We start from the raw sequence: 24,972 nt of genomic DNA, 5'->3' as shown, positions 1-24,972 counted from the left end.
TGTCACCTTGTGAATTTCAGTCAGCCATACAAATTGTAGTCAATAAAACAAAGGCTAAGGTTTGCAACATAGTCATAAAGCTAAAAAATCAAAGGGAAGCAAAGCAAATCAAGGCAAAACACGCACACATAAAACAAACAAATCAACAACACAAAAACTTTTCACTCATTTTCAGGAATTCACTTATCCAAAATGCCAGCTGCTTGATTTTAATGAAATGAATAACCTTGAACATTTATTATCATATCGAGTGGATTTTGAGATGACTCTTGGGATAAAGGAAGGTCAGCTACCCATTCAGGCTTGCACATTATGCACTGTCATTCTTGAGCTTGATTTGAATATCTTCATTAATATTCATATCTGTCGGCTTACGTTTAATATCGAGTGGTGATTGATTGGGGCGGGTGATTGAGTTTCAGGTGGGAAATCTCTGACTGGCACAGTGAACGTTGAGTCAGACATCGTCCGATTTCCCACAATTTCCTGCTTTATGCGCGGTCAGTGAAGACACTGTGCCTACATGCGCTCGATAACGACTCGCGTCGGTGCTGTCAACAGATAAATGACGTACCTGGGTATTCAGGGACCGCAGCCAGACTAAATTGCACAAAACGTCGGTGAAAACAAAGTAAGAAGGAAGACTTAAAGGGGAGAGGAGAGGAAATCTTATATCCAGCAAGAAATGAGACCAAGGGGGTACCCCCCCAACATGTCCAATCGCTATAAACACTAACACATCCCCCAGATGTCTGAAAAGAATTCCTCAGATTCGAGCGAAATACACACCAACACACACAGGGGGATCCTCAAGCTCCGTCTTACATATCTCGCTTCACAATGGGAAAACTACATCGCCAAGGGGGGGGGGGAGCTGAAGGGGCCGCCCCCGGCGGGAAGCTGGGCCCCCATCAGTAAAAAGCATCAGCATATGTATATTTCGTTCTTGTGACGTACGTCCCCCCAGTTGATACTGTGCCCCTTAATGCCTGAAGCAGGTGACGGGGCTGAGTTTGGAGTTTGAGCTTGGGGCGGATTATCACGGCATTGTTTCTCTTCTTGTAGACTGGTTAGGGCGGATTTTTACCAAAAAAGGAAAAAGCCTGAAGCATATAAATAAATATTTAGCATTGCTCCTTGTGGATTTTCATTCAGAAATTTTGGCATTGGAATCTTTTATTTGATGTGGTTGTGTATGCATTGGGTAGGGAGAATATACATTGGGCGTTAATTTCAAATCCTGCACATTTTCGTTTTTAAAAATACTTGAAATATTCATACGCCTGTTAATAGAAAAAAACAGGTCTATTAATCTGACAATTACAAACAGGTACGGCCAGGCTCGGCTGTGACTAATGTGACGGAAGTCGTCAGTTAGATAATACACTGTATGTAGCGGAGCAAAAAAGGTCACTCTAGCTGCCGTAATCAGGAGGAGCAAAAGCCGGAAAGAGGTTAAGCCAAAGGTCACAGTGCCCACGCCCACTGGCAACTCTTGACGAATCGCGTGGCGTCATCACGTTGGCTGCCACTTGAGCGAGGACGCACGCGCAGTCGGTCCACCGCCTTCGACTCACCGAGGCCAGATAGCGAACTTTCTTCGTCACCCCACTGCGGACCACAGTCAGCGACCAGCACTTGACACTGCGTGTGCTCGTACCATACGCGAGGTCCTTTTCCTTACTAATTTCTTCTGCCCTATGCGGTGCGTTCGCTCGACAATGAAGCTTCTGCCATTGCTGTGTTTCTTGGTCTATGTTGGGTCCTCCACAGGACACATCTACGAGCCATGTCCTTCGGGCTGGATGAGTTACGGCTCGTCCTGCTACCGATACTTTGGTCAGAGGACCAACCAGATCACGGCTGAGAATATCTGTCGGCAATTCTCCGGCTGCAGCGGAGGCATCGGGCACCTTGTGTCCACCAATACCAGAGAAGAGAACGACTTCATCTTCAACTACGTAAGGAGTATCCGGCCCAACGCCCAAGTGCAACTGTGGCTGGGTGCCCGAAGGATTCGCCAGACGAGCCGCTGGCTGTGGAGCGACGGCACCGAAATAACCCCGAACTCATTCAACGCCTTCCCAGGCCAAAGCCTCCCACAAGAGCAAGGCAGAAATTGCATGGGCTTTGTCGAGGCTTCGATGCCGGAGTGGAGGCACGTCAACTGCGGAACCCAAGGCCCGAGCCTACCTTTCATGTGTGAACTGAAATCCAATGCTCCCGATCCGGCCACCTGTCCCTCCTTCACTCCAGGCGGTGCTAATCCGAGAGCCCCGGGGCCAGTGCAAGCTCCCGTGCCCATCCGCTTCAACAAGGCAGGAAACATCGAGCAGCGTCGAACAGGTAGACCGTAGGGAACCTGGGACACAGTACAGAAATGAGCACTTGCACCAGATGCGTTTTACTCTGATGGAAAAGGCTACTGAGTACAACTTAACAAATATCCAAACTAAACAAACACCCCCTTTGTGGCGACATTCCCCTGTTTTTAAGAAACCCTTTTTAGCAGTGATCGCCCTGAAAAGCCGCCAATGTGAAGTTTTCAACCCGTCTATGAACTTTGACCTCACAAGAACCGTTAAACTTAAATATCCGAAGAGCCAAAGAACGGACATCCATTCATCAAGACTCTAGTCTGTATTATAAAAATTGACTTTGTGTGTCGCACGTCGCAATAAGAAAGTGCCATTTGAACAGTTCTGTCGTCTGAGTTTAATTGAATCGTTATCCACACGTCACAAAAATGTAAATGGGCTGTTTGAGTCGCATTGGACGTAGCAGAATAGATTGATTTGCGCGTTATTTGTAGCGGTGCTGGTTAACAAATGTTCATGTGCATTACTGACCATACCAGGAGAACGACCGATGGGCCCTATTTATGCCCTGAGCGAGTGAACGGCTAGATGAAGTGCAAGCCGTTTGGGACTAGACTTGATTCAAATTCTGGAAAGGCCTGTTTAAGTCTATGTCTTTTAACTCTGAGAGTTCATAATTCATAACATGGAGAACCGCTGATAAGTGTGGATTTGTAAAATCAGTTTGTTTTTGCTTTTGACTCTACACTAAATATGTGGATATAAAATAGACAATAAAGTGTTAAATGGGTGAGGAAAACATTATTTGTGGTGTTTGTTTAGGCTTTGCGCCCCCTTCGTTATACACAATTAATGATTCTGTTCCTTATTCTTTATGAAGACAGATAGGGCCATATTTATTTCCAGTTACAAGTGTTGATCGTTTAGTACCCATTAGGTGGGGATTTTTTTATTCACTAATGAGTATAATACCTGGGAAATTATGTTATCATTTGGATGATAGGGCAGTCGGCACTGTTTGGCTGCCCCCCTTTCCCGACGAAGTCACTCCCCCACGTCACCATTGGTGTGAGATTCTCAAAACGAAAAGATTATCGTTCCCGCTTCCGCTTTACCCGCCTGCCCTTTCCGTGTTTATTATATAGTTTAATTTTTAATGGCCAAACGCCACATGACATGGGGGTGTCCAATGGTGATTATTCAGAAGTTTGAAACTTGTCAGACCCAACGGCCGATCCAGAATCCACTTTTTGGAGAAGGGAATTGTTTTTATTTTATTTTATTTGGGGGGGGGGAGTTGGAAGAAATTGGGATTTTTTGTTGTGGCCATTATAGCTTTTACAAGGAGCAAGACAAGGTAGGCACCATGGGTGTCCCGGGGGAGGGGGCGCTAGCTCCTGGAGAAAACTGATAGTTGCAAAGGGTAGAAATTAGGAAATAAAGGAACTGGACCAAAAAAAATTAAAGGATGAAACTCACCAATTTGCTTGAAAACAAAACCCAAATTAACTCGTTTCCTATTTTTTCTGATAAGTGCTTTAATCCTGTTTGGAAATCCCCCGTCCGTAAAATATAGGTTTGCCCCCGGCTTAAAATCCCGGCAAGGCCCACTGTGATGGCGCAGCAAGATCGGACCCATGGAAATGAGGTTGGTCAAATTAATGGCAGAAACACATTTGCCATCTTAATTAAAAAGCACTTTGCCCGTTATCCTGGAAGAGAAACAATTTTTTCGAGTGGCCTAACCACTAACGTGATGTGGACTTGTGATTGAACGGTGTAAACGTTTTCAGTCAAGATATTTCTCGCTGAAGTTGCCATTGGGAAAGCACTGGTTTCGCTTCGTTTCGAAGTCCCGGAATTGAGATGAGATGTTCAGCCTGTATCGTGTGCTTGAAGTTAACCGTCAATAGAATCCTCTGATCGCAGAGTAATTCCCCAGCTCCCATCTAGCTCAATGTTTCTTGAGCGTGCAAATTTAAGATTATTTTTAATTATTTTGCTGCCGGCCACTGGAGTGCACTTGCATGTCTAGGTTGTTATTTTGTGTGATGAAGCCCTCTCAAGAGTCCAAACTGCCTGAATATCCATCCCACAGACTGGTGGGAATAGGGGGCGCCCTTACAGATGTAGCCCCACCATAGAGCAATATGCATATTAAAGAAAGATGCCGTCCAGGATCCGAGGCAACGGCACGGCATAGCGCGGCAGTACGACAATACCACTCAACGACCCGACGCAACGTGCCAACGCCACGGTGCGAGTGGCAGGACGCGATGGGGCCGTCGTAGCGTGTCATCGTGTTGTCTGGGCTACGGCAGGCAGAACGTGACGCAGTTTTGTCGTCTGCAGAACACCATATCTATTACAAAAAACTGCGAAAAAAATCGATCGTGCTAGCGCGATTACGTTGATTTGACCCGTATGTGACGGCTGCGCTTTCCGCCGAACGCTGACCGCCGAACCAGAGATGTCTCCAATCCCCTGCAATTTACGCCCATTGAGCAAAGACTGAGATCGATTCAGGTGGCACTTATTTGTCCTGGTGAACTTTGGCATAAGGTGGTGCTTCCTGTAGCATTTGCCGGAAGATACATTCGGGCGCATTAAGTAATGATTATGCTCAAATCCATAAAATCATTGCCTGAAGAACCTTTGTCCGTCACTGATTGGAAGAGATCCCTCTCACCTTTAGCAACTTTTTGTCAAAGCCTTACCTGTACCTGTCCTTCAGTAGTTAGTTTGTGAGTCTCGTCGTGCGTATGGTAAGCTAGGAATGCAGTGAGAAGTGTTTGTCAATAATTTCTCAGCAGAGAGTGTTATTGCGAGCCCGAAGGTTTTGACGGTATCAACCGAAATAATTGACCACCCCACAAGCAGGCGTGATAAAAACTGTCAAAGTGTCTACTTGGGGTATTGTGATCTTCTCCAGAGCTAGAGTTAGATGATTAATTAACGATATATGTAACGAATTACTAATAATTCGTAATAACGGTGTACGCGCGCACTGATCCACAGAGTCCCTAGGTGGCGCTCTTTATTTATTTATGTATTTATTTTTTTTGGCGCGTGTATATTTTGGCATGTTCGTTCCAAGAGCACTTGTTAACTAGTGGTCGGTTCATGACGTATCTAGCGCATGTGCTGTGAAGTTGAAGTGCGAACGCCTTTGTCAACCGTTGTCAGGTCATCAGGCCGAAGGGGAGAAAAGGAGGCCACCGGAAGGGCAAAATAGCAAAAATAAAAGTGAAATGGCCGTTTACTTGTGACAAACTGTTTTTCCCGTACATGTATTTTCCTCATTACTGATCGTCAAAACGGTTTATGGTAACCAACGATGCGACCAACCTCGATAGGCTGGTCGTGAATAGTTGCCAAGACTAGTCCAACCATTGTCGACCAGCGTGCGTTCGATCAGAGTTGGCTGAACTATGGTTAACTATGGTCCTTCATCGAACTTGCCTTTGTTGTAGTATAGCAGCGGTGGTTCTCACAGCCGAAACTGTATTGATGCGTGACTGCATTTCGTAAATCTTTAACAACCTGTTTATTTTATGAATTTTTGTAACTGAATTAGGCCTAAACCGTTCATCAGCTTGCCTTGGCCGTGTTATCTTGTGCACAACATGCTGAGTGAAATGTGCGTCGTGCTTTGAATCACATGGGAATCAGTGCAAAACAGCGCCATTTGGAGGCTTAAGTAATACAGGCGATTCACAATAGTGCGCCAACAAGAATTTGCAACGCGTTAGCCAATCATAACGCGCGAAATTTGTCGACCCTTTTCAAACGCGCATTGGGTCGACAAATTTCGCGCATTGCGATTGGCCAACGCGTTCCAAACTCTTGGTGGCGCACTATTGTGAAACGGCCGTATTCATTATTACGTGTGTGTACAAAATGCGCGGCCGAACAATGGCGGCGCGCTACGCTTCAGGAAGGTAATAATATACATGTTTATGCATGTCATTCCGTGTACAGTGTGCAAGCACTCCATTTATCAGTGACTATGTTTTATCTTATCAGAAATAAAGCTCCCTTCGAGAGCAAATGGACCATTTTCCCAACTGTTCCTCTTTTCCCTTTTCCCTCTGTGAATTTTAACAAGATAATATTGAATAACTTTTTTTACGCGAGAATTCACGCGAAAATCAAATCCATTCACATCCTGGATAAGTTTAATTCAAATTGACTTTCACAAGAAAACTAATTATAAATTAATATGCGAAAGGCTCAAGAAGTTCGTAAGAAGTAAGAAGGGCTTAAGAAGTTCGTAGAAGTAAGAAGGGCTTAAGAAGTTCGTAAGAAGTAAGAAGGGCTTAAGAAGTTCGTAAGAAGTAAGAAGGGCTTAAGAAGTTCGTAAGAAGTAAGAAGGGCTTAAGAAGTTCGTAAGAAGTAAGAAGGGCTTAAGAAGTTCGTAGAAGTAAGAAGGGCTTAAGAAGTTCGTAGAAGTAAGAAGGGCTTAAGAAGTTCGTAAGAAGTAAGAAGGGCTTAAGAAGTTCGTAAGAAGTAAGAAGGGCTTAAGAAGTTCGTAGAAGTAAGAAGGGCTTAAGAAGTTCGTAAGAAGTAAGAAGGGCTTAAGAAGTTCGTAAGAAGTAAGAAGGGCTTAAGAAGTTCGTAAGAAGTAAGAAGGGCTTAAGAAGTTTCGTAGACGTAAGTTGTCAATAAATGAACGATCATTATTAATGGAAGTGGAGAGCTTGAGAGAACGTCTTATTCTCAGCCCGGAGAAAACTTGACACCGTCCTGGGCGCAGACATTTTGAATCCACGTGCATGCTGGTAGAATATTCAAAATCAGATAAAATGAATATCGAATAATGTAACGCATAAGTAGGCCTACAACATACGCGAACGTCAGCACGTCTTTCGAATAAGGTGCACACGTACAGAGGAATGGCACATGTTTATGTACATCCATAGCTTATTAATGTTTCCCTAACATCCAAGCAAGGTCATTCAATTTTGTATGCAAGTCTTTCGATGGCTGTCTTTTGATGAACAAGTTCAGCTAATTTAAGTCGTTCCCTTAATTCAGTCAGAGCTGACGGCTCTGGAGCGGCGGCTGTGGTGCGCATCGGGTACTGATAAAATCCGGTTAAAAAAGTCACAGCAACATTCATGAAATGTTGAAATTCAGTCATTCGGAACCAGTCTCTAGCGCTGTTTGGTGTCATTGGGTGGCTGAACGTTGAACCTTGATTTCAACCGAGTTTCCTGTTTCTGTAGATGGCTGAGCACCAGTATATTCCTTGGTGTCTTTTTTGCTGATATTCGAATAACATCGTGATGGACATTCGTATGTTGACACAAAATCCTAAGCGAGGCGTACTTGTGTAGTCAGTCACGGCACCAATACTGTGGCAGTCTAGTCTTTTGGAGTCTGCTTCCCGGTCAGGTCAGCCCTCGTCAGCGAGCGGTCTAGCCTAAGAAGGGTGCAGACCACTAATTCAAGTGAGAATTTTTGACCAGCTCAGTAGCATTAAAGTGCCCCCACAGTATCTTTTGAAAAAAGAGATTGTTTGTCCCCCAAAATGGTGAGATTGTGTAAATCGTTGCCATGATCAACTCCCTGGGTCTTTGAGTTTTCATATGAGAGCAGAAGGGCTAAAAACTGCGGTTGAAAAATGGTCCTAAGTGCCCGAGAAAGTTGAGGGTTGCCACTTGAAAAATGGCTGCAATCAGACTTCGGAAAAATCACTTTTGGGGGGTGATTTTGTTTTGTGGGAATAATTAAAAATGTAATTGGTTAACCCACAAAAAATTGAAAAGAAATCGAAAGATAAGTGACCAGACAAGAATTTCATTTGTGTTTCAGAAATCTCAGGGATGTTGGCGTGCATGCTATTGGGCCCTGAACGGTGCTGATTTTACACTGTTTTCAATGGGGCTTGAATTAGTGGACTGGACCCAGAAGGCCGGTGACGCCGATCCATGTTGGCGGCAGTTTACCGCCAGGCCCGCAGCACAGCAGCCTCGACGAACGGGGACAGTAACAAGGGGACAGATACACTTGATACGTACACGGGGCTACACTTTTATATTCATGTGCGCCTTCACAAAGGCGCTTCACCTACGTTTACAACTATGCTCCGCAGCACAGCAACAATAAGAAATTATAATGAGTGTGAATTACTGATCCTTTCAAGGTTCAAAATGTATTATCGTGAAAATCGACTAATTTCCAGTGTGGCTCTTTGATTAGCGATCAGTACGGTGATTTATGTCTCAGTTATGTACATTACTATGCCAAACTCACACTCGAGTACAGGGCTTCTTTCCCGCGCTTGCGCACAACTATGTTCTCAGGAATACTGATCTGCTCAGGTCGACCACCACTGCAGGCGGGCGAGTCAGTGCTAGGGTAAAGCGGTACCCTCAAATAATCGTACAAATAGACATACCTAGCAGCCGAGAACCAATTAAGGTGAAGAATAAGGGGGCAGTTACAATGTAATCGTTCACAAATGTGGGATTCGATAACTTGGTTTCAGGCTGCCTGGTTCAGATCAAAATAGTATTTTACCTCTTTAGTTCATTACATTTTGTGCTTTTTGTATCTCTTTTGTAAATGTTATTTTAGTTTGCCAGTCCAGATAAAATTTTAAAGTCTACACAGTTAAAAACAAGCTAAATGCCATGAACTGTAACAAGCTGTATTCAGTTGCCATGTTTCTGATTAATATTGCAGAACATGCAAAAATCTATAGAATTATTTGTTAGATGCTGCAAAAATAAGGACGCAAGACATGAAGGACACGCTGATTGGATCTCTCGTCGACTGTATTTTATGTAAAAAATCATACGACACTTTTCATGTCAATTTTTAAATTGGAATTAAAGAAAAACTGGGTTTTTTTAATTAGTTAATTAACGCATTGACCCACCTCAGGGGCGCGGGCCGGAATGGGAACTGCGTGTTGAAGCACACCCGTACTAACCAGTGGGCCTTCGCGCCCTGTACACAGGCGAACTCCGTCTGTGAGATTGATCGGAACCCCCCACAATAACCCGGCAACCCAGGAGCCAGCTTCCCGGGAGGACCTGTCCAAAGGAGTTCCCTCGTTCAAACAATGCCAAGAACTGTGCCAAGAGTACAAATTGGCTTCGTAAACAAACAAATTAATAAATTGAACCCCAAACAGGCTCCAAGGCGAACAGTACGGGGATCGGCATGAAGTATGGTTTGCCAACCCCAGCGTCACCGATGCTGAGCGTGATACCTCAAGTTCAGGATAGACACACGCAGCGAGTAGAGTGAAAAGAATTCTTCGCCACTCCTCAAAATGTCCTTCGTTACGCGGTGAGGCAGTGTTTGGATTAAACATGTACACCAAAATATTGGACTTACCACTCAGGAGAAAAGTTTGACGTAAACCCCTCGAACTGTTGTACGTCATCCATTGTTATTTATCAGCTCTATCTATTATTACATGTCATTATTATTACATGGACATGTCTGCTCCTTCTCGGCATTCGCAATGCTTGGTGGCGCTGTGACAGTTACTTTCTCTGACTGGAACCAAAAGACATAAACGTTTATATGTCTGTGCTGGAACCCTGCCGAAACCTTACATAGCAAAAGATACCCGGTACCTGGGTAGTGGAAGGGGGCGGGGTATTATTAATGCAGTGGCGACGAGCATGACAGTCACACTTAACATTCATAATTTGTCGATGGCGTTGTGATATCTGTGGAGTTGATGCCCTTTTTTGTCGCTAGCAAAAACATTTTGCCGAAGTATCGATTTAAAAATGGCTGTCAAAGAAACTCGTGAGAGTTGTTTTCTGTTTCTGGCTCTTTTTTGCAGGGAACAACAACCTGTCCCACGTTGCTGCCATACAGTATTCATGTTCACGTTTGTTTTTGTTCAAAACAAATGTAAATGAATGGATGACTTGCGCCTTACTGGATGATCATTAAAAAGCCTTTAACCACCGGTCGAGCTATAGTTCGCGCTCGAACTTGCCCATACTTTTTTTTGACAAGAATAGCCCCTGAAAGTTTTAACCTAGGCCGGGATGCAGTCAAAGAGTGTCTAATTGGACGTGGCTACAGCCGCTTGTGGTGGTCTGTGTAGCTCCATTCGTTGTATTTAGCCACAGTCTGTTCTTCCCAACTAAACCTATAAGTAACTTGCGAAACCCTAGTACTCTACAAGGGCACTATCACCTCGACGGCCGAACGCGCTGACAACCTTCGGGAGTGCGTGTCCCTCTTTTGCTTAACTCAGTTTACCACCAGCCATCGCTTGGCTTCATTTCATTGTATAAAGTCAAATATTAAGTCGAAGGATTAACAGTTGCCATCAGGACATGGGAGTTTACGTTCAACACCTAACCTACCTAGCCGGCCGGGAATAACCGAACATCAACCGTACCATCTGAACATGCTGAATATATATGTCTCTGTGTGCAGCCCACGGGCATATAAACGCATGTTTTTGGTTTTGTGCAACCGTAGACCGCCAGATTGCATTCAAATTGAACATTTCGTGATCTGTGTGGCGCCCGACTAAAATCGAAACTATGGGCAAATTCACCCCTCACCTAGATAGATGGTGCGTAGTTGTCCAACCGGATTCTTGTTGCACGTGAAAACCATACTTTTCAGAATAAATTCACTGTGCGTACTCCGCGTGCTGCGGGTCGAAATTGCATAAACTTGCGCGCCTATGCGGTGACTTTGTAGCAGAAGGACTGCAAATTTCATTTAAAACACGCCCTCTGTTGCTCCCTTTCGGAGCTGAAAGGGAATTTACGCATAGTTCAAGAATTCCAGCCAAAATTCTATAAAGCCATTTCTGATTGTGTTAGAAAGCAGCGACAGACAGTGAGACTTTGAACGGCGCCCTCTGTCGATTCACCTAGTTATAAGTTAAGAGCCGAACGGTTTCAATCAATAGCGCCCTCAATATTTTGTATATCTAATCACCAGCCAGTCATTCTCTCAAATGTGATTATTTTGCCAAATTTCACACTTCATTTTCCCACCTAAATTTCTCCAAATCCCAAGGTTAACTGTGACTCCCAAACCAGCCTACTTAACCGCAAATTATCCCAGACCAACCCCGTGCGTGAATCTTAAAAGTAAGTGAGCTAGTTCCTTCATAATTTGGAGGATTTTAGGGTCCTTTTCGTCTCCAGCAGAATCAAAGTTATCCATAAAAACCTAAGTGTAAGTTACAGTATAGTTTGCATAGTGTTTAACCAGTTCAAGTTTGTATTTTATTCCATTTACCTCCGCTCACACATAACTATTAAGGCCCCGTGCCAATTACCTTTCAGAAATTATTCCTGTTCTTATATTTTGTAGAACCACGAGACACGAGACACGGGTGACAGTTTCACGGGTCACGGGCTACCAGAGTTTTTCCAGTTTACATGGGCTGCCCAGTTAGGCCTACCATAGTTATCGCTGGTCACTTGGTTTCCATGGTTACTACATTCCCACTTTGGTCACCACTGCACCAAACGACCTTTATGTGAACTGAACCTTGCAGATCCTTTGTTAATAAACATTCCAGTTGGAGTTGAGAACCAAGTGCCATATTTCCTCGCCCGTTTTTTTTCAGATTGTTAAAAAAAAGAAAAGAAAAATTCCCTATTTAGTTCTGGCCCATGTAGATTCAAAACAATGCGGTTGCAACATTTGAAAAGAAGACGTAATGGCAAAGGACAAAAAAGTGAACGTATTTTGGGAGCAACTGTAATAAATACAGGCAATGTATTTATTTCGTGCGTAATACGTACTGAACGCGCTGTCATCTATCGCTTCGCCCTTCCCACTTTTTGCCAACGCTTTCATTTTGAAAATCACGGTTTTCCGCGCAAGACTGGTGGTCTGTGCATTTGTAGGGCGCCCTCTGCTTCATGGCATTTTCTCGGAGGAAAAATTGTGGAGTGAGGGCGCTCTCTCCTTGCTGTCATTTCGCGGTAACGTTCAGAATGGCCGTGCACGTTCCCGTAGCCAAAATATTCCCCTCTGTTCAGCTTCCAGTCCTAAAAATGGTCTCAGAAGAAAACGAGACAGAGTATGAGCTTCGCAGTACAATATTTGGGATTCATATGCCGCTCAAGGCATGTAGGTGCTTGCTCACAGGCAAGCGAGAAAGGTAGGCCAGTTCTTCCTTCTTCAAGTTCAATGATCATCATGACGATAAATGTAGGGAGGCCGGTGTCTAGACTAGACGCGTAAACAGGGCCCAACGAATAGTCTTCTGTTGTATACTGGGCCCTGCCCCGATCAATAGGGATTTCTTTCGAAAACTTTAACTGGGACATCCGGGGGCATAACTAAACATCGGCTTAATTTTAATGAGCTTGCTGAAGTTACACCGGTAGGCCTACATGTAATATGTATGTTCACTACTTAACGCTGTAAAAATCCACCACTAGGTTGCTAGTAATTGTAGAAAACTCTCCTTTTCCTTGTTTGGAGGAAAAAAATGTTGCCTTTATTATTATATATTTTCCGAAATGAGAATGACTCAACAATTTTACTTACACTGGCATACTTCTCAGAGTTTGGACTTTCATACGAGCACCCTAAAGCTTTCCAAAATTATAAAGTTGCCGATGTGTTGCACCTTGAAAAACCCTACCTGTAGTATTACATGCTGACCACGGGCGGCGCCATTTTGAAAAACGAAGGCAGCACTTCGTGTGTCAGAAGTCAAGCGAATGCCCCGTGGTACACTGTTTCAAAGAAGGCTTGATTATCTCCACTATTGAGAGTGAAAAAATTCCCAGCAGCCTGGTCTTTTGTTACAAGGCCCAGTTCCCTTTGTCCGGTTTCGGAGACCCCGGCCACGCGTATAAAGAATACATGTCCAAAGCTGGAATCCCTGGCGGCAAGTGTTTAATAAGGCTTTAGAGTACGAGGCGTATTTTTGAAAAAAATGAGATTTTTGCTCAATTTCTCGCTTCCACCCGCTGACAGTCGCTCCGTTCATGCCGTTTGTGTTGAACAGATTGTACATGCGTCAAGCCCACCAATGACCACGTTTGCTCCGCATCTTGGTTCGACAATTTTTGGTGGTGGGGGAGATTTTGAAGTTCCACAATCTGTCACAGCTACATAGCACAGCGCATGTTGTGTGTTGTGTCCTGATAGTGGTCATGTAATGAAAGCAAATACAGATGCTAACCCCCCTCCCTACTTCCAGAAGTCTAAGGTTAATGCAAACCTTACAGATAGCAATGTACAGTAAAAGGGAATACCCGACATCGTTTGTCTGAAATTTCTACACCAATTTTTCCCAAGTGATTTCATGACGTCTCCCAGGACACAGTTTTGTATGGGATGGAGGGGGGTTCATTTACATTATACAGTTTAAAACGGTGAAATTTATGAGAATTTTCCTGACCCACACCCGTGTCCATGACTGCCTGCCTAGCTCACCCAGTCTTGTCAATTGAAAGGTCACCGTTGTCAGCAGTGTGGCAGCTTCACCAATTACAATGTGGCTCCCATCTCTTTCTATTCACTTTCCTTTCGCTCTCGAATGAAAGAAAAATTTCTGTTAGGTGAATGGTGTGCTGATGACGTTCACCAACTATAGCTCATCTCTTATTTCACACGTCACGTGGAAGGGATGTTTCAAGAGTTCACAATGCGTTGGCCAATCACAATGCACAAAATCTGTGGACTCTTTCCAAACGCGCATTGGGTCGACAGATTTCGCGCACTGCAATTGGCCTACGCGTTGCAAACTCTTGGTGGCGCACTATTGTGAAATACCCATATTGTTAAAAAGTCTGCTTTCTGAGTTTGAAGTCAGGAGAGTTATAACCATCTCATTAGACAGTAGACCTGAACCATTTTATTCAAAATTAGGGCTGAGTCAATTCGAATAATTGACTATTTGAATATTCGACCTTCAATTTGATCGAATATTCAGTCGTACTGACCGGCAGATTGTTGATGAACAAACCATATACAAAATCAGTTGCAGTAACACACACAATTGTACATTATGATTAATATAATAGCTTCTCATATCTAGGAGTATCTCCAGCCACGATTTAGCAAGATTTAAGAGATGAACAAGATTTCTTACCCTGTTGAAAATTTCTATTCCTTTTCAATTATTTAATGAATAATTTACTTTTAAAATCATTGTAAGATTTCTGACGCTTTTCATCTGAATCTGCTTTGAACAAGCCTCCATAGTGCAACTGTTCTCATTTGAAACAAAAGAAAATTTTCCCTTACTTTTCATGAATTTTGCATTCGAATATTCAATTTTGAAAAATAATATTTGAATATTCGACAATCGATCGAATATTCGGTTATTTGGATATTCAGCACAGCCCTACTCGTGAAAAAGCTTTTCCAGTGAGTATTTAGGAAAAAATGTGAGCAGAGCGTGAAGTTTTATTGTAGAGATTAAATACAAAATGAACCATTGTAAACTGTCTAGAAAATGGATGAATGAGCACTGTTCATTCGTGATTGGTATTGGACGTCCAATATGTACACTGAATGACGACTTGAATTGACTTTCGCCAACTGTATAAAAACTACCGAGCCTGAAAAACACTGCGCATCTTATTGGCCTATTTCAAGATTTCTGTTGCTGACGGGCGTGGATGTCAGCACTGTTTGCTGTGATTTTTTTTTCCAGAAATACACATAGAAAGAGTTTTGTTCATGCTACTCAGACCAATTATTTAAAATAAATGTTAATTATGATTTGTTTGAAAGAAGAATAATTTATGCCTTACTGTAACTCGTTCAAAATCCAGAACTGTTAGTGTCCGGAAATTGGGCTTGATTTCAGCCGAGCCTTCCCTTATCTGGATAAAAATCTCAAAAAACCCACTTACATGTAAGCATTCACAAAAACCTGTGAAGCTGATATATTCTTGAAAAGCATTTCTTCCACTTCGCTCCAGACTAGGGCCATTCTACTGGACGAAACTGAGTATCCTTGACCCCATGACTAAACCCCCCCCCCAAAAAAGTGGGGACTTCCAAAATGAGCCCCATTTTGCTTATTCATCAGTATTGGTGATTTGGGTCTGGTTCTGTAGGTGACAATTTGGTTCCTTCCATTCAGACACCCATCCACAAATTAGTTGAAAATTCATTTCCTATTTTTGGGCACACTTTAGAGGGCACACAAAGAGGTCATTGCGCATGACCCAAAATTGAAAATTCAAGCGAAAATAAATTTCATCCAAACTTTGTAGTAGATAATTAAAATCAAGATTTCTGAATCAAAATAGTGGAGTTCGATGAAGTATCACTAATTGTGACTTTTGAGCTTAAAATATTGCTGCAGTAAAAACACAAGCATAAAATAAAAGTGCGCACATTAGGGGCCACACCAAGTTGGGATACATCAACAATAGGGCACAACCTGTGCCTTACTCAGCCCTATAATAGTATAAGTACATGTACTGTACAGTGACTGTTTATGAGTTGGTAATGCTGTGCATTTTTTAATGCAGCCCATTAGATGAGATTAATAAACCCTAACCCCCTAGGGTGTATGTAAAATCATATGGAAATTGGAGGATCTAGGACTGTTAGGGTTTTCATGCTGATCGGGGTATGTTCACTTCCATCAAAAATTCCACTTTCTCAAATCTTTTCCACAAAAGTCATACAAACTGATCTTCCATCTAGGAACGGTAAGGTTTTTACAAACATTACAGATAGACATGTACTGGTTGCATAATCACAGTTTTGGCTGGGAGTACATGTAGTTGCACAACACCCCCACCACTGGAAAATAACAACCGTGAAATCAGTGGTTATGTCAGAACAAGGTGGAAATCCCCATGAGAACAGTGTGACATTTTGACCTTGTAGCTGGGCTACCAGGCAGATCATGAGGGGATGACCAGGTTTTCTGCATTTAAGCTTCTGGCTGTTTCGATTATGCCAACTTTTACTCTGCCATCACAAATATTTGAGCTGTAAAATGTTGTGCCGGCACTACATCCCTTCTTGGTACATGTGAGCTGGAGGGGTTTCTTCACCCTAAATCTCATTAAAATGGGCTTTGTGTGTTTGTGGACTCATAGGACACTCTGTTGAATAACCACACACACACATGAATAACTGTTTTACATACAAAGTGTGGACTTTCCTTTGTTGTCCTTTGGTTAAGGAAACTTGAGGAAAATGCTCCTTTTTCTCTCACTAGAATAACTCCTTTGAGCTTGATGTGTGATGGTGATTCCCTGGACTGTTCCTCTTTATTTTGCCACAGATAACCTTCATCCCAAAATGCCTCTGAAACTGTTTTTCAGAGAGGGGGGAACATTGTGTGGACGTGTGCGAGTCCTCACAATGCCATCGCACCCTACATTATGTGGGACTTCTTGTGAGCAGAGGTCCACACTGTGGCATGCCTGCACACCCATACACACTGAAGTAAACATGACCACAGTGTCTAATTAGTACCTGAAGTATCAACTACTTGAAAATGCACTCTAAGTAGAAGTATCATGTTTGGGAAATTCACACATCTCCTAATTAAAAGAAAAAGCCACATTTACATCCATATTCCTCCAAGAAAAGGACAATTTTTTCACGAAGAGTTGACGCCAGCATCCTATGGACTGTGTCAGTGACCTCACAGTGACCTTTCGTTTGGTTTTATTTTTTGACATATTTCTTTTGCATGCTTGATTTTTAAAGCTCAGTTTAACGTGTCCAAATGAAATTGCTGTGATTTTTAATGCGATTGTTTCGATTGGTTGCAGTGGCAAGACTTCCCTTCTGTTCCAGTGTGCTGTGACCTGTGCATTGGAGGGACGGAAAGTCGACTTTGTCTCCCATGCAAGGTTCCAGTCCCTGCCGCTGTCTGTTCATGGAGCGCCCTCACCTGATCCACTCTTGATGAAGCACGTCCACATTCTGTAAGTAAAAGCAAAATTAAATTACGAAACAAAGGGGAAAAAATGGAAAAGAAAGCAGGTACTAAATCTTTTGCCCGAGTCAATAAAACCCATGGACTAAATTGACTATACATGTACCCATAAATCACAGGTGCTTTTTTTAATTGGAAAAAAGGGAAAAACAAAAGGATGAAAATCACCAATTTACTTGAAAAACCTCATGTTGACTCCTCCCCCCATGTATAGTTTATCTTTTCATTGCGGATGAGTGCTTTGCCCCCTCCCCGCTTGGAAATTTTTCCCCGGGAAAAATCGGTTCCCCTCTCCTTCCACCCCTGGGGAAAAAATTCTGGCAAGCATCTCGAATAGTTTCCCTTTGTGCTGGTACATGTACAGCTCTGTATTCAAAGATGGATTTGATTCAATTCAAAAGTTGCAGAGCCACAACTTCAGCTGACCTAAAACACAGAAAAGCGTGTAACTCGCCCATGGAAGCTCAATAGATCATGGCCTACCTCACTGCCATTGGAAAGCGCACATGTAAACAAAATGTGAGGTCATTTATTGCTCCCAGTCAGCTTCATGTACAAATCAGAACATAGATTGAATGCATACATGTACATGTCAACCCTGTAAGACCCAGGGGGAAGGGAGGTGGTCCAAACCATCTCACAAGATCTCAGCTCACCCAAGTGTGATCTGTTTGAAACTTGGCATGCGAATACTTTCGGGTTGAGTTGCATTAAAACGATCTTCAACTCTGCCAAGTTTCACTCAGGAATAGGTATATACATGAGATTCACCTGCCATTTGCATATTTACGAACTACTTTTGGGAGAAAAAAAGAGAAGAAAGAAACCAATCTTAACGGCCTGAGTCCATCGCACCCCTCAGGTACCACCAGGACCGGTCTTCCCTGCTACAGTATCTTGCTAGTATACACACCTCCCCTGCACCTCCAGACGCCATCATAGTGGATGACATTGACTTCTACGCTACTCACCCAAAAGTAAGTGCTGCAGTGACCGATTGTGAATACTAAGGGTCATCATGGAACACTATAAATGGAATACAATGAAATGCCACGATAACGAACACCGCGGGGTCCACGCTAAATGTTCGGTACAGCGGGTGTTCAGTATAGCGAAATTAACTGCTGAACATTTCGTTGCGGTGTTGAATGGTGCCCTCTCTTGTCTAACTGAAGTGTACCCTCTTGTGATACTATGATTTGCTGTTTTCGTGATGTTTTGCTGTCGCTTTCACGTTTGAGGTTTCTAGAATGTATCTCTTAATTATTTCTATTTTTTGTTAAATCTTAAGTTTCAAAATTGATATTTACTGGTAGTTTATCCTAAAAGTCGTGAAGCTACCACTCAGGATCGATCTCTGATGCATGCTGTGGCGAATCTCAGTTGATTTGCAACTGCATAGTGTTCGGTAGGTTTTGTTCGCAAAATATTGGGAGCCAAGGACGATGTTCAGGACAGCTGAATGTTCGGTATACGTGTAGCGGTGTTCGGTATAGCGACGCTCCACTGTACAGGGTTCCAGCCTGCGAATTGGAAATAACAAGCCAAAGGTTTAGCTAATAGCTAAGCACATTTCCACAGCCAAATCCCTTTTATGCAGTGCTAGGTACAGATTTATTTTCTCCTCATTTTGAAGGATGAAAGCCAAACTTGGTAATTAGTTTCCATTTAATGGAGTGGAAACTGACATCTGGAATCCTGGAATGACAGGACCCAGAGGCAGGTCAAAAAGGGAAAAGTGGATAATTCTGTGACCTTTAGCAGTTGCCGAGTAGACCCTCTGTGTGCACTAGTGAGTATTGGGTCTGCTCATTTGATGTCACAGTCGCATTCTTCTTACAAGTGGCTGCTAAAACTGTAGTTGGCCGTCGGGACAAAAGTAAACGGCTAATTCACAAAGAGTTAAACTCCTAGGCAGCTATTAGAACGCCAGATAATAATACATGTACTAGTAAATAATGATTGAAAATCCAACCCTATTGAAAATCATTGAGACAATGTCTATTTTGAACGAATTGGAGGTAAAATCCAAAACCAACCAAAGGTGATATTTCTGCAAACTTTGGCTGCCCATACAAGTTATATGCAATATGAGAGTGGTCTATTTCAACGCTTGAAAAGCAGGGCCATTTTCAAATTCTTCCCTTTTTCCCCCCTTTAAATTGATAAGACTTGGTACCAACATATCAAGGTTTTACATGTATTTACCTCAACCGATGTAAAAATGCCCCTTTTTTTCTACGCGGGCCAAGGTTTGTTAACAACATGGAATTGAGGGAAAACAGCTCAGAGGTGACATGATAAAGAAGCCCAATACTGTATGTATTTTGTACAACGCATGCATGACGTAACATTTTGAAGAGGTGCACGCCCCTAATAAGCTGGAATAAAGCAATGCCCAACGGCATGTTTTGTATGTGAGATTCCCCTGGTTCCCTTTTTGTTTTTCGCCTTAAATCAACTTGCATGAATGTAGCCTTTGTGTTTGAGATTGTGCATTTTCAGACACATGTAGATCAGGAATCCCGAAATGCCACACCTTGCAAACTCAGCTCAAAATCAGTCCCAAAAAGTCACAAGTCGAACCTTCATCTTTTTTTTTTTTTTAAATGGTGTCATGGAAGAGTTTCTTGCATCAAAGATCTATCAGTCACTAGAGTGTACAGTCACTATGGAGTCATAACCTATTTTTCCTTTGTTAAAGTTTTCCCATTAACCTTGACCTAGTTTCCCTGTACCCATTTTGCCTTTCCTCATATGCATGTAGCTTTCCTGCTTTGTGCTTCAGAACTACTGCGAGATCTGCTTTTTTCTTTCTGAGTTTGCCGAAAGCAAAAACAAATCTGAGCAAACTTTACTGCCTGTTGAAATGTTCTGCCATGTTGCTCATTTTGGAAAAGTTGCTGCAGTTGAGCCTCTTGGGACAAATGATGTTTTAAAAAAAGAGGCAAATTTCATTTCATTTTTAAAAGGCATTTTTGATACAATTTTGGAACTGAATCAGACTGTGCAAGTCCGTGACAAATGATTAAAAGGCTTAGTGTGCATAAAAGGGTTATTGTGCATAAAAGGGTTATTGTGACACTACATGTAAGTCTCTCCTACTGTTATAATGCATCTTGCCCTAGACTCAAGATACTGGCTCAACCATTGCCCAGCTGTGTGCATACTTGGTAGATGCCGCTGCTTTTGTGGACACAAACAGGTATATAAGGCAAACAAAATTTTTCTCTCCTTTTTTCCCTAGATTATTTGTACCTTTGTAATTATTAGGTTTTAAAGGAATTGTAAATGGGAGAAAAATAGGGGAAAAAAGGGAATTTTGTGTTCCTGTCTCTGAGAGTCTTGCCACAAGAGTATTTCTGCTTTACTTAGGGGAGTGAGTTTATTCATCTTAAACAATAGTTTACCCGCAAACACTGGAGGAACTGTAAATTACTGTGACTCCGAGAAAATGTAGCTCTACAGAAAGACGTGTACATTGTAGGTTCTGGTTCCTTATCGTGTAGCTGCATCTCAAAAACCCAGTGAAAGAAGGAAAGAAAGTAAAAACACTTCAGTCTTCCAAGGAATCTTGAGGTTCAGGAACAAAGTAATAAGGATGTCAGAGAGCTCCGTGTAGAAGCGGTGTTCATAATTCTTGCGAGAGAACGATCGTGGCTTTTCACAACGGCTGCTCCTTTACAATTGGACACTGGTGTTTAGTGGTACAGTCCGTGTGATTTGGAAATTGCACGCGTGCGAAAAAAAACACTCCTGGACATTTCCAGGCGTGCAATTTTTCTAGGAGTGTGATTTTGAACAATGAATCAAAACCTTGGGTCAATCAAGACACAGTAAAATACAAAGATAAAATTGGGTCAACATTACATATAAACAATCAACAAAAACCAACAAGAAATAGTGCAACAGTTTCAGATTACACCTGATTACTTGAAGCAAACTGGAAGGGATACCGGTATATCCAATACTTGTAAAAAGAATCAAAGTTTTATGGTGGCCATAAAATCCTGCCTTTTCCATAATAGTAGCCTCAACGGACCATGCAGAGGTCCTGCGACTAAGCCACAAGATCACTCCAATATTCTCCATTAAGTTTTCCAGTAAATCTCCTGATTTTACTGAGGTTTCTCTTCGCCAAATCTCTTTCCTGTGAGTTTCCATTCATAACACTAACATTTTTATTCGGAAACATCAGGTTTACGTGTCTGCACAGAAAGATCTGCTGTGATCCACGCTGGCGTGATCTCTCCATGGCTTTCACACACTACATGTACGTGGTGCATCATGATTGACTGGTCTGGACCCGTGCTCAACGTCAAAGGAATTTGTTGGTTCACTACGGGTAGGGCGCGGGAGCCTGCATCATGAAAGCTTGTCCACTTCTGGAGATTGCAGATGGGAGTAAAAGCCCAGATATTTTTTTTTCCCGAAAAATGCCGTTGCCGTGATCGGAACAACTTACTTGGCATAATCAGGGCATTCATTGGAAAAATCTGACTGAGAAGTGGTGTGATCTCGTGGCACTGCGTGACGTGTACAAGCTCATAAATCTACATATATGTACAGTCTGGTGTATGTAGCATTATGCATGCAGCCATGCTGGCACCGCCGTGCAACGTGGGTGTGCTGACATAGTTGTCATGCAAAACTGTTTCGCAGGCAGAATCAAAAATAATTCCGTCATTACTAATTGTTAGGTAGGCCTAATGTTTGATTCTTTTCGTTTCATTTTTCTCAAAAATTGCGAAGTACATTTATAATTATAAAGTAAACTCATTCCGAGGAGTGCAGTAGGGACGGTTTCCGGCATGCAATTATTTGCACTTCTCGGGAAGCTTTTAGGTGTGTGATGGCGTGGGAGTGCAATCGCACGCCTTCAAACGAAAGGACTGGTGGTACTAAGAATAAAAACGACTCTAACAAGACAGAGACTGAGTGTATGTGGTTCACCTAAGAAGTCAAGCGAGGAGAGATACATGTATATGAATAAGCTGTTACACTTTAAACAGTTTTTTTTGACAGTTTCGTAGAAGATGTGACAAATACAAACTAGCTGTGTATATTGGTATAGAGTGGCCAGTCTGGTGTCGTTTGTGTCATGCTTGAGCTGATACATGCATGCTCAGAGTGAAACAGGCATAATGTTAGAATGGTCAGATAGGGACTGGTATGTTTGCCACCACCGTACATCTCAGATGTCTCAGTCTGTGACTGCTGGTGTGATATTTCCTTTGTGAGTAAATGTGCTGTGACTTAGTCAAATTTGGTTTAAATTTCCCCAAAGTAGATTGTTTGTGTTGGAGTCTTCTGTTGCCAAATTATGCACATTAAGCTGTTTTCTCAACTCATTTTAAAGCAGGTTGTCGTTTCTTTGAATTTTTTTGGTTTAAAATTGCGTTCCTGGGTTTAAAATCCGGGTTCCTTGATTATTTGTTTTGTGGAACCTGGATCCTCAATTTCAGATTTCCTGTAAGATGTGAATTGGCTTCCTGGCTCTTGACTTGTTGCCACTACTTCCCCTCAAACTCTGCTGGTGACTTCGATGAACTGTCCTTGATCCTGTCACCAGCCCCCCTGAGGGATGTGAAATAATCTCCTCAAGCAGATCCCAGGTTATGGGTTAATCAAGATTCACTGGCCACAAGGGTACAGTTTGGCTAGCTTGTTTACTTCTCCACCCTTACGCCCCCCCTAAAAATATGGAAATACTATTCTAAGATTTGTTTATTGCCAGATTTCCAATTCTCTTGCCTATAAATTCGACTGCAAAGTGTAAAGGTTTAGGTTTGGTTCACCTGATATGAGTTCTGGACTTCTGTTCATGTCTTGTATACCTACCCCAGTTTTCCTTAAGTCTGAAAGATATAGGGTGGGTAATAGTGCTTGTTTATGGGAGGAGAATAGGGATGTGGCAAATAATTGAATATTTGATCAATTATTGAATATTTCAATATTATTTTCCAAATTTGAATATTCAAATGAATAATTCATAAAAAGGAAGGGAGAAGTTTCTTTTGTTTAAAATGAAAAAAATTGCACTATGGAGGCTAGTTTCAAGCAGATTTAAATGAAAAGAGACAGAAATCTTACGACTCAAAAAGGAACTTATTCATTAAGAAATTGTATAGGAATACAAATTTTCTACAGAGCAAGAAGTAGTGTTCGTCTCTAAGATCTTGCTAAATCATGGCTGGAACTTCTAGACATTAGAAACTATTGCAAAGGTTATAATGTACATTGTGTGCATTTTTGCAACTGATTTTGTATATGGTTTAATCATCAACAGTCTGCCAGTCGGTAAGATGGAATATTCAGATATTTGATCAAATTGAAGGTCAAATATTTGGATAGTGAATTACGCGAATTGACTCAGCCTTAGAAGAGAATGTTTTCTGCAGTAATGTCATTGCAGTGTACAGGATATCTGAAAATCACTAACAGCCCTTGATGCTCAAACAATACATCTCTTTAAAAGCTTGAAAACAAGGTATATAGGACCCTTGAAAATACCTTGAATGATTTCAGCTCTGAACCCAGTACCCTATGCATAAACCGATTGAAAACTCTAGGTATGCAATATCCAGAAATAAAAAAATCCCAATTTGTAAAAAGTCTGACTTTAAGCACATATTTGTCTTGACTGTAGGTCACCTTTAATGGTTTTTGCAGTTACAAACAACATTTTCCTCAACGTTGAAGAAAACTACCTTTTTCAGCATTTTAAAACAGATAATTAGTTGCCTTCGTTAATGAGTTTTAACCCTTCCCGTTCCCACCAAATATGTACAAAAGTCACACCTGGCATACCTTTATATTACCAAAGTGTTAGGAGATGGCATTGATACATAATAATGCTGATAATACACACCATTTATTGAAATTGAAAAGGGACTTCTCAGTTTGAGGTGGATTGTGACTGTTGACAGTGACAAGTGTTTGTGGTGTAATGGCATTAACCCCCACCTTGATCCACCTTGAAGGAAAGGAACCTGGACTCGTAGCTGTTGTAACTTGTATGTCAGCCCAACAACAAGGTGCTCACACTGGTGTGGATATTGTCAATAGTTTTATCATCATGGGTATAAATGGGGGGGGGGGGGAGATGGGGCCCCACCTTTTGGACAAGCCACAAGACAGGCCAGTGGATTAACCCCTCCCCATTCAATTAACTTTCCAGTGTACGGAATGGCAGTGAAAATAGTGAAATTGGAAAAAACAACATCTACATAGATTAAGGCACATATACAGGCAAATATATGCACAGTGTACGTGTATATTTTGATCGTGATTAGCAGCACATAACGCATCATTTCATAAACAAGATTTCAGCGTGCGTCGTGGTCTGTCGGCATAATGTGAGGAGATTGTTCAGGGAAATTGTACAGTAGAACGTAGCAAATGGATGTCCATACAGAAAAGGCCACAAAGTGCATGACATGGAGAGGGGGTCTTTAATATTCATCAAGATGCACTGAATTGCACTTTTCTTGTCTTCATTTCTTTTTACCCTAGAACCAAGAGTCAAACATTAACACAGGACAGCAACCAGCGATGCCTATTAATAGCATCCGTCACCACAACAACCAGCGCGGGAGAGGTGGCCCTTGAACATGTATACCGAGGCTTCCTCCCCACAGTGCTACAGATTTCAGGTGAGAGTAGGGGCACATGACATTTACGATTAACCTCGTCTACAGTTTATATTTGTATCCATGGCTTTATCCAATTGCAGACCAACCCCCCCTCCATCTGGGAGACCGGGCT

The 24,972-nt window shown here is 42.3% G+C and overlaps 2 protein-coding genes across 2 annotated transcripts in view; both read left to right on the top strand.

The window, feature by feature from the left end:
- Positions 1 to 24,972, top strand: part of LOC110990437 (uncharacterized) — a 108,022-nt gene that overhangs the window by 81,349 nt on the left and 1,701 nt on the right. The window contains exons 3-6 of the mRNA XM_087134618.1: positions 17,039 to 17,194; positions 18,068 to 18,182; positions 20,334 to 20,410; positions 24,721 to 24,860. Coding sequence (XP_086990744.1) covers positions 17,039 to 17,194; positions 18,068 to 18,182; positions 20,334 to 20,410; positions 24,721 to 24,860 — 488 coding nt within the window. The remainder of the gene's footprint in view (positions 1 to 17,038; positions 17,195 to 18,067; positions 18,183 to 20,333; positions 20,411 to 24,720; positions 24,861 to 24,972) is intronic.
- Positions 1,594 to 3,122, top strand: LOC110990436 (snaclec bothroinsularin subunit alpha-like). Its single transcript, XM_022255440.2, has one exon. It carries the CDS (start codon positions 1,701 to 1,703, stop codon positions 2,355 to 2,357), a length of 657 nt encoding a protein of 218 aa, XP_022111132.1. The 5' UTR covers positions 1,594 to 1,700; the 3' UTR covers positions 2,358 to 3,122.

Source organism: Acanthaster planci, linkage group LG03 (assembly GCF_054643075.1).
Source record: "Acanthaster planci isolate LZ-2023a linkage group LG03, COTS_SCS, whole genome shotgun sequence".
Classification (NCBI taxonomy): Eukaryota; Metazoa; Echinodermata; class Asteroidea; order Valvatida; family Acanthasteridae; genus Acanthaster; species Acanthaster planci.
This window is presented reverse-complemented; position numbering and strand designations above follow the sequence as displayed.

Excerpts from the sequence above, each read along its gene's own strand:
- LOC110990436 (XM_022255440.2), top strand. The coding sequence starts at position 1,701 with ATGCGGTGCGTTCGCTCGACAATGAAGCTTCTGCCATTGCTGTGTTTC.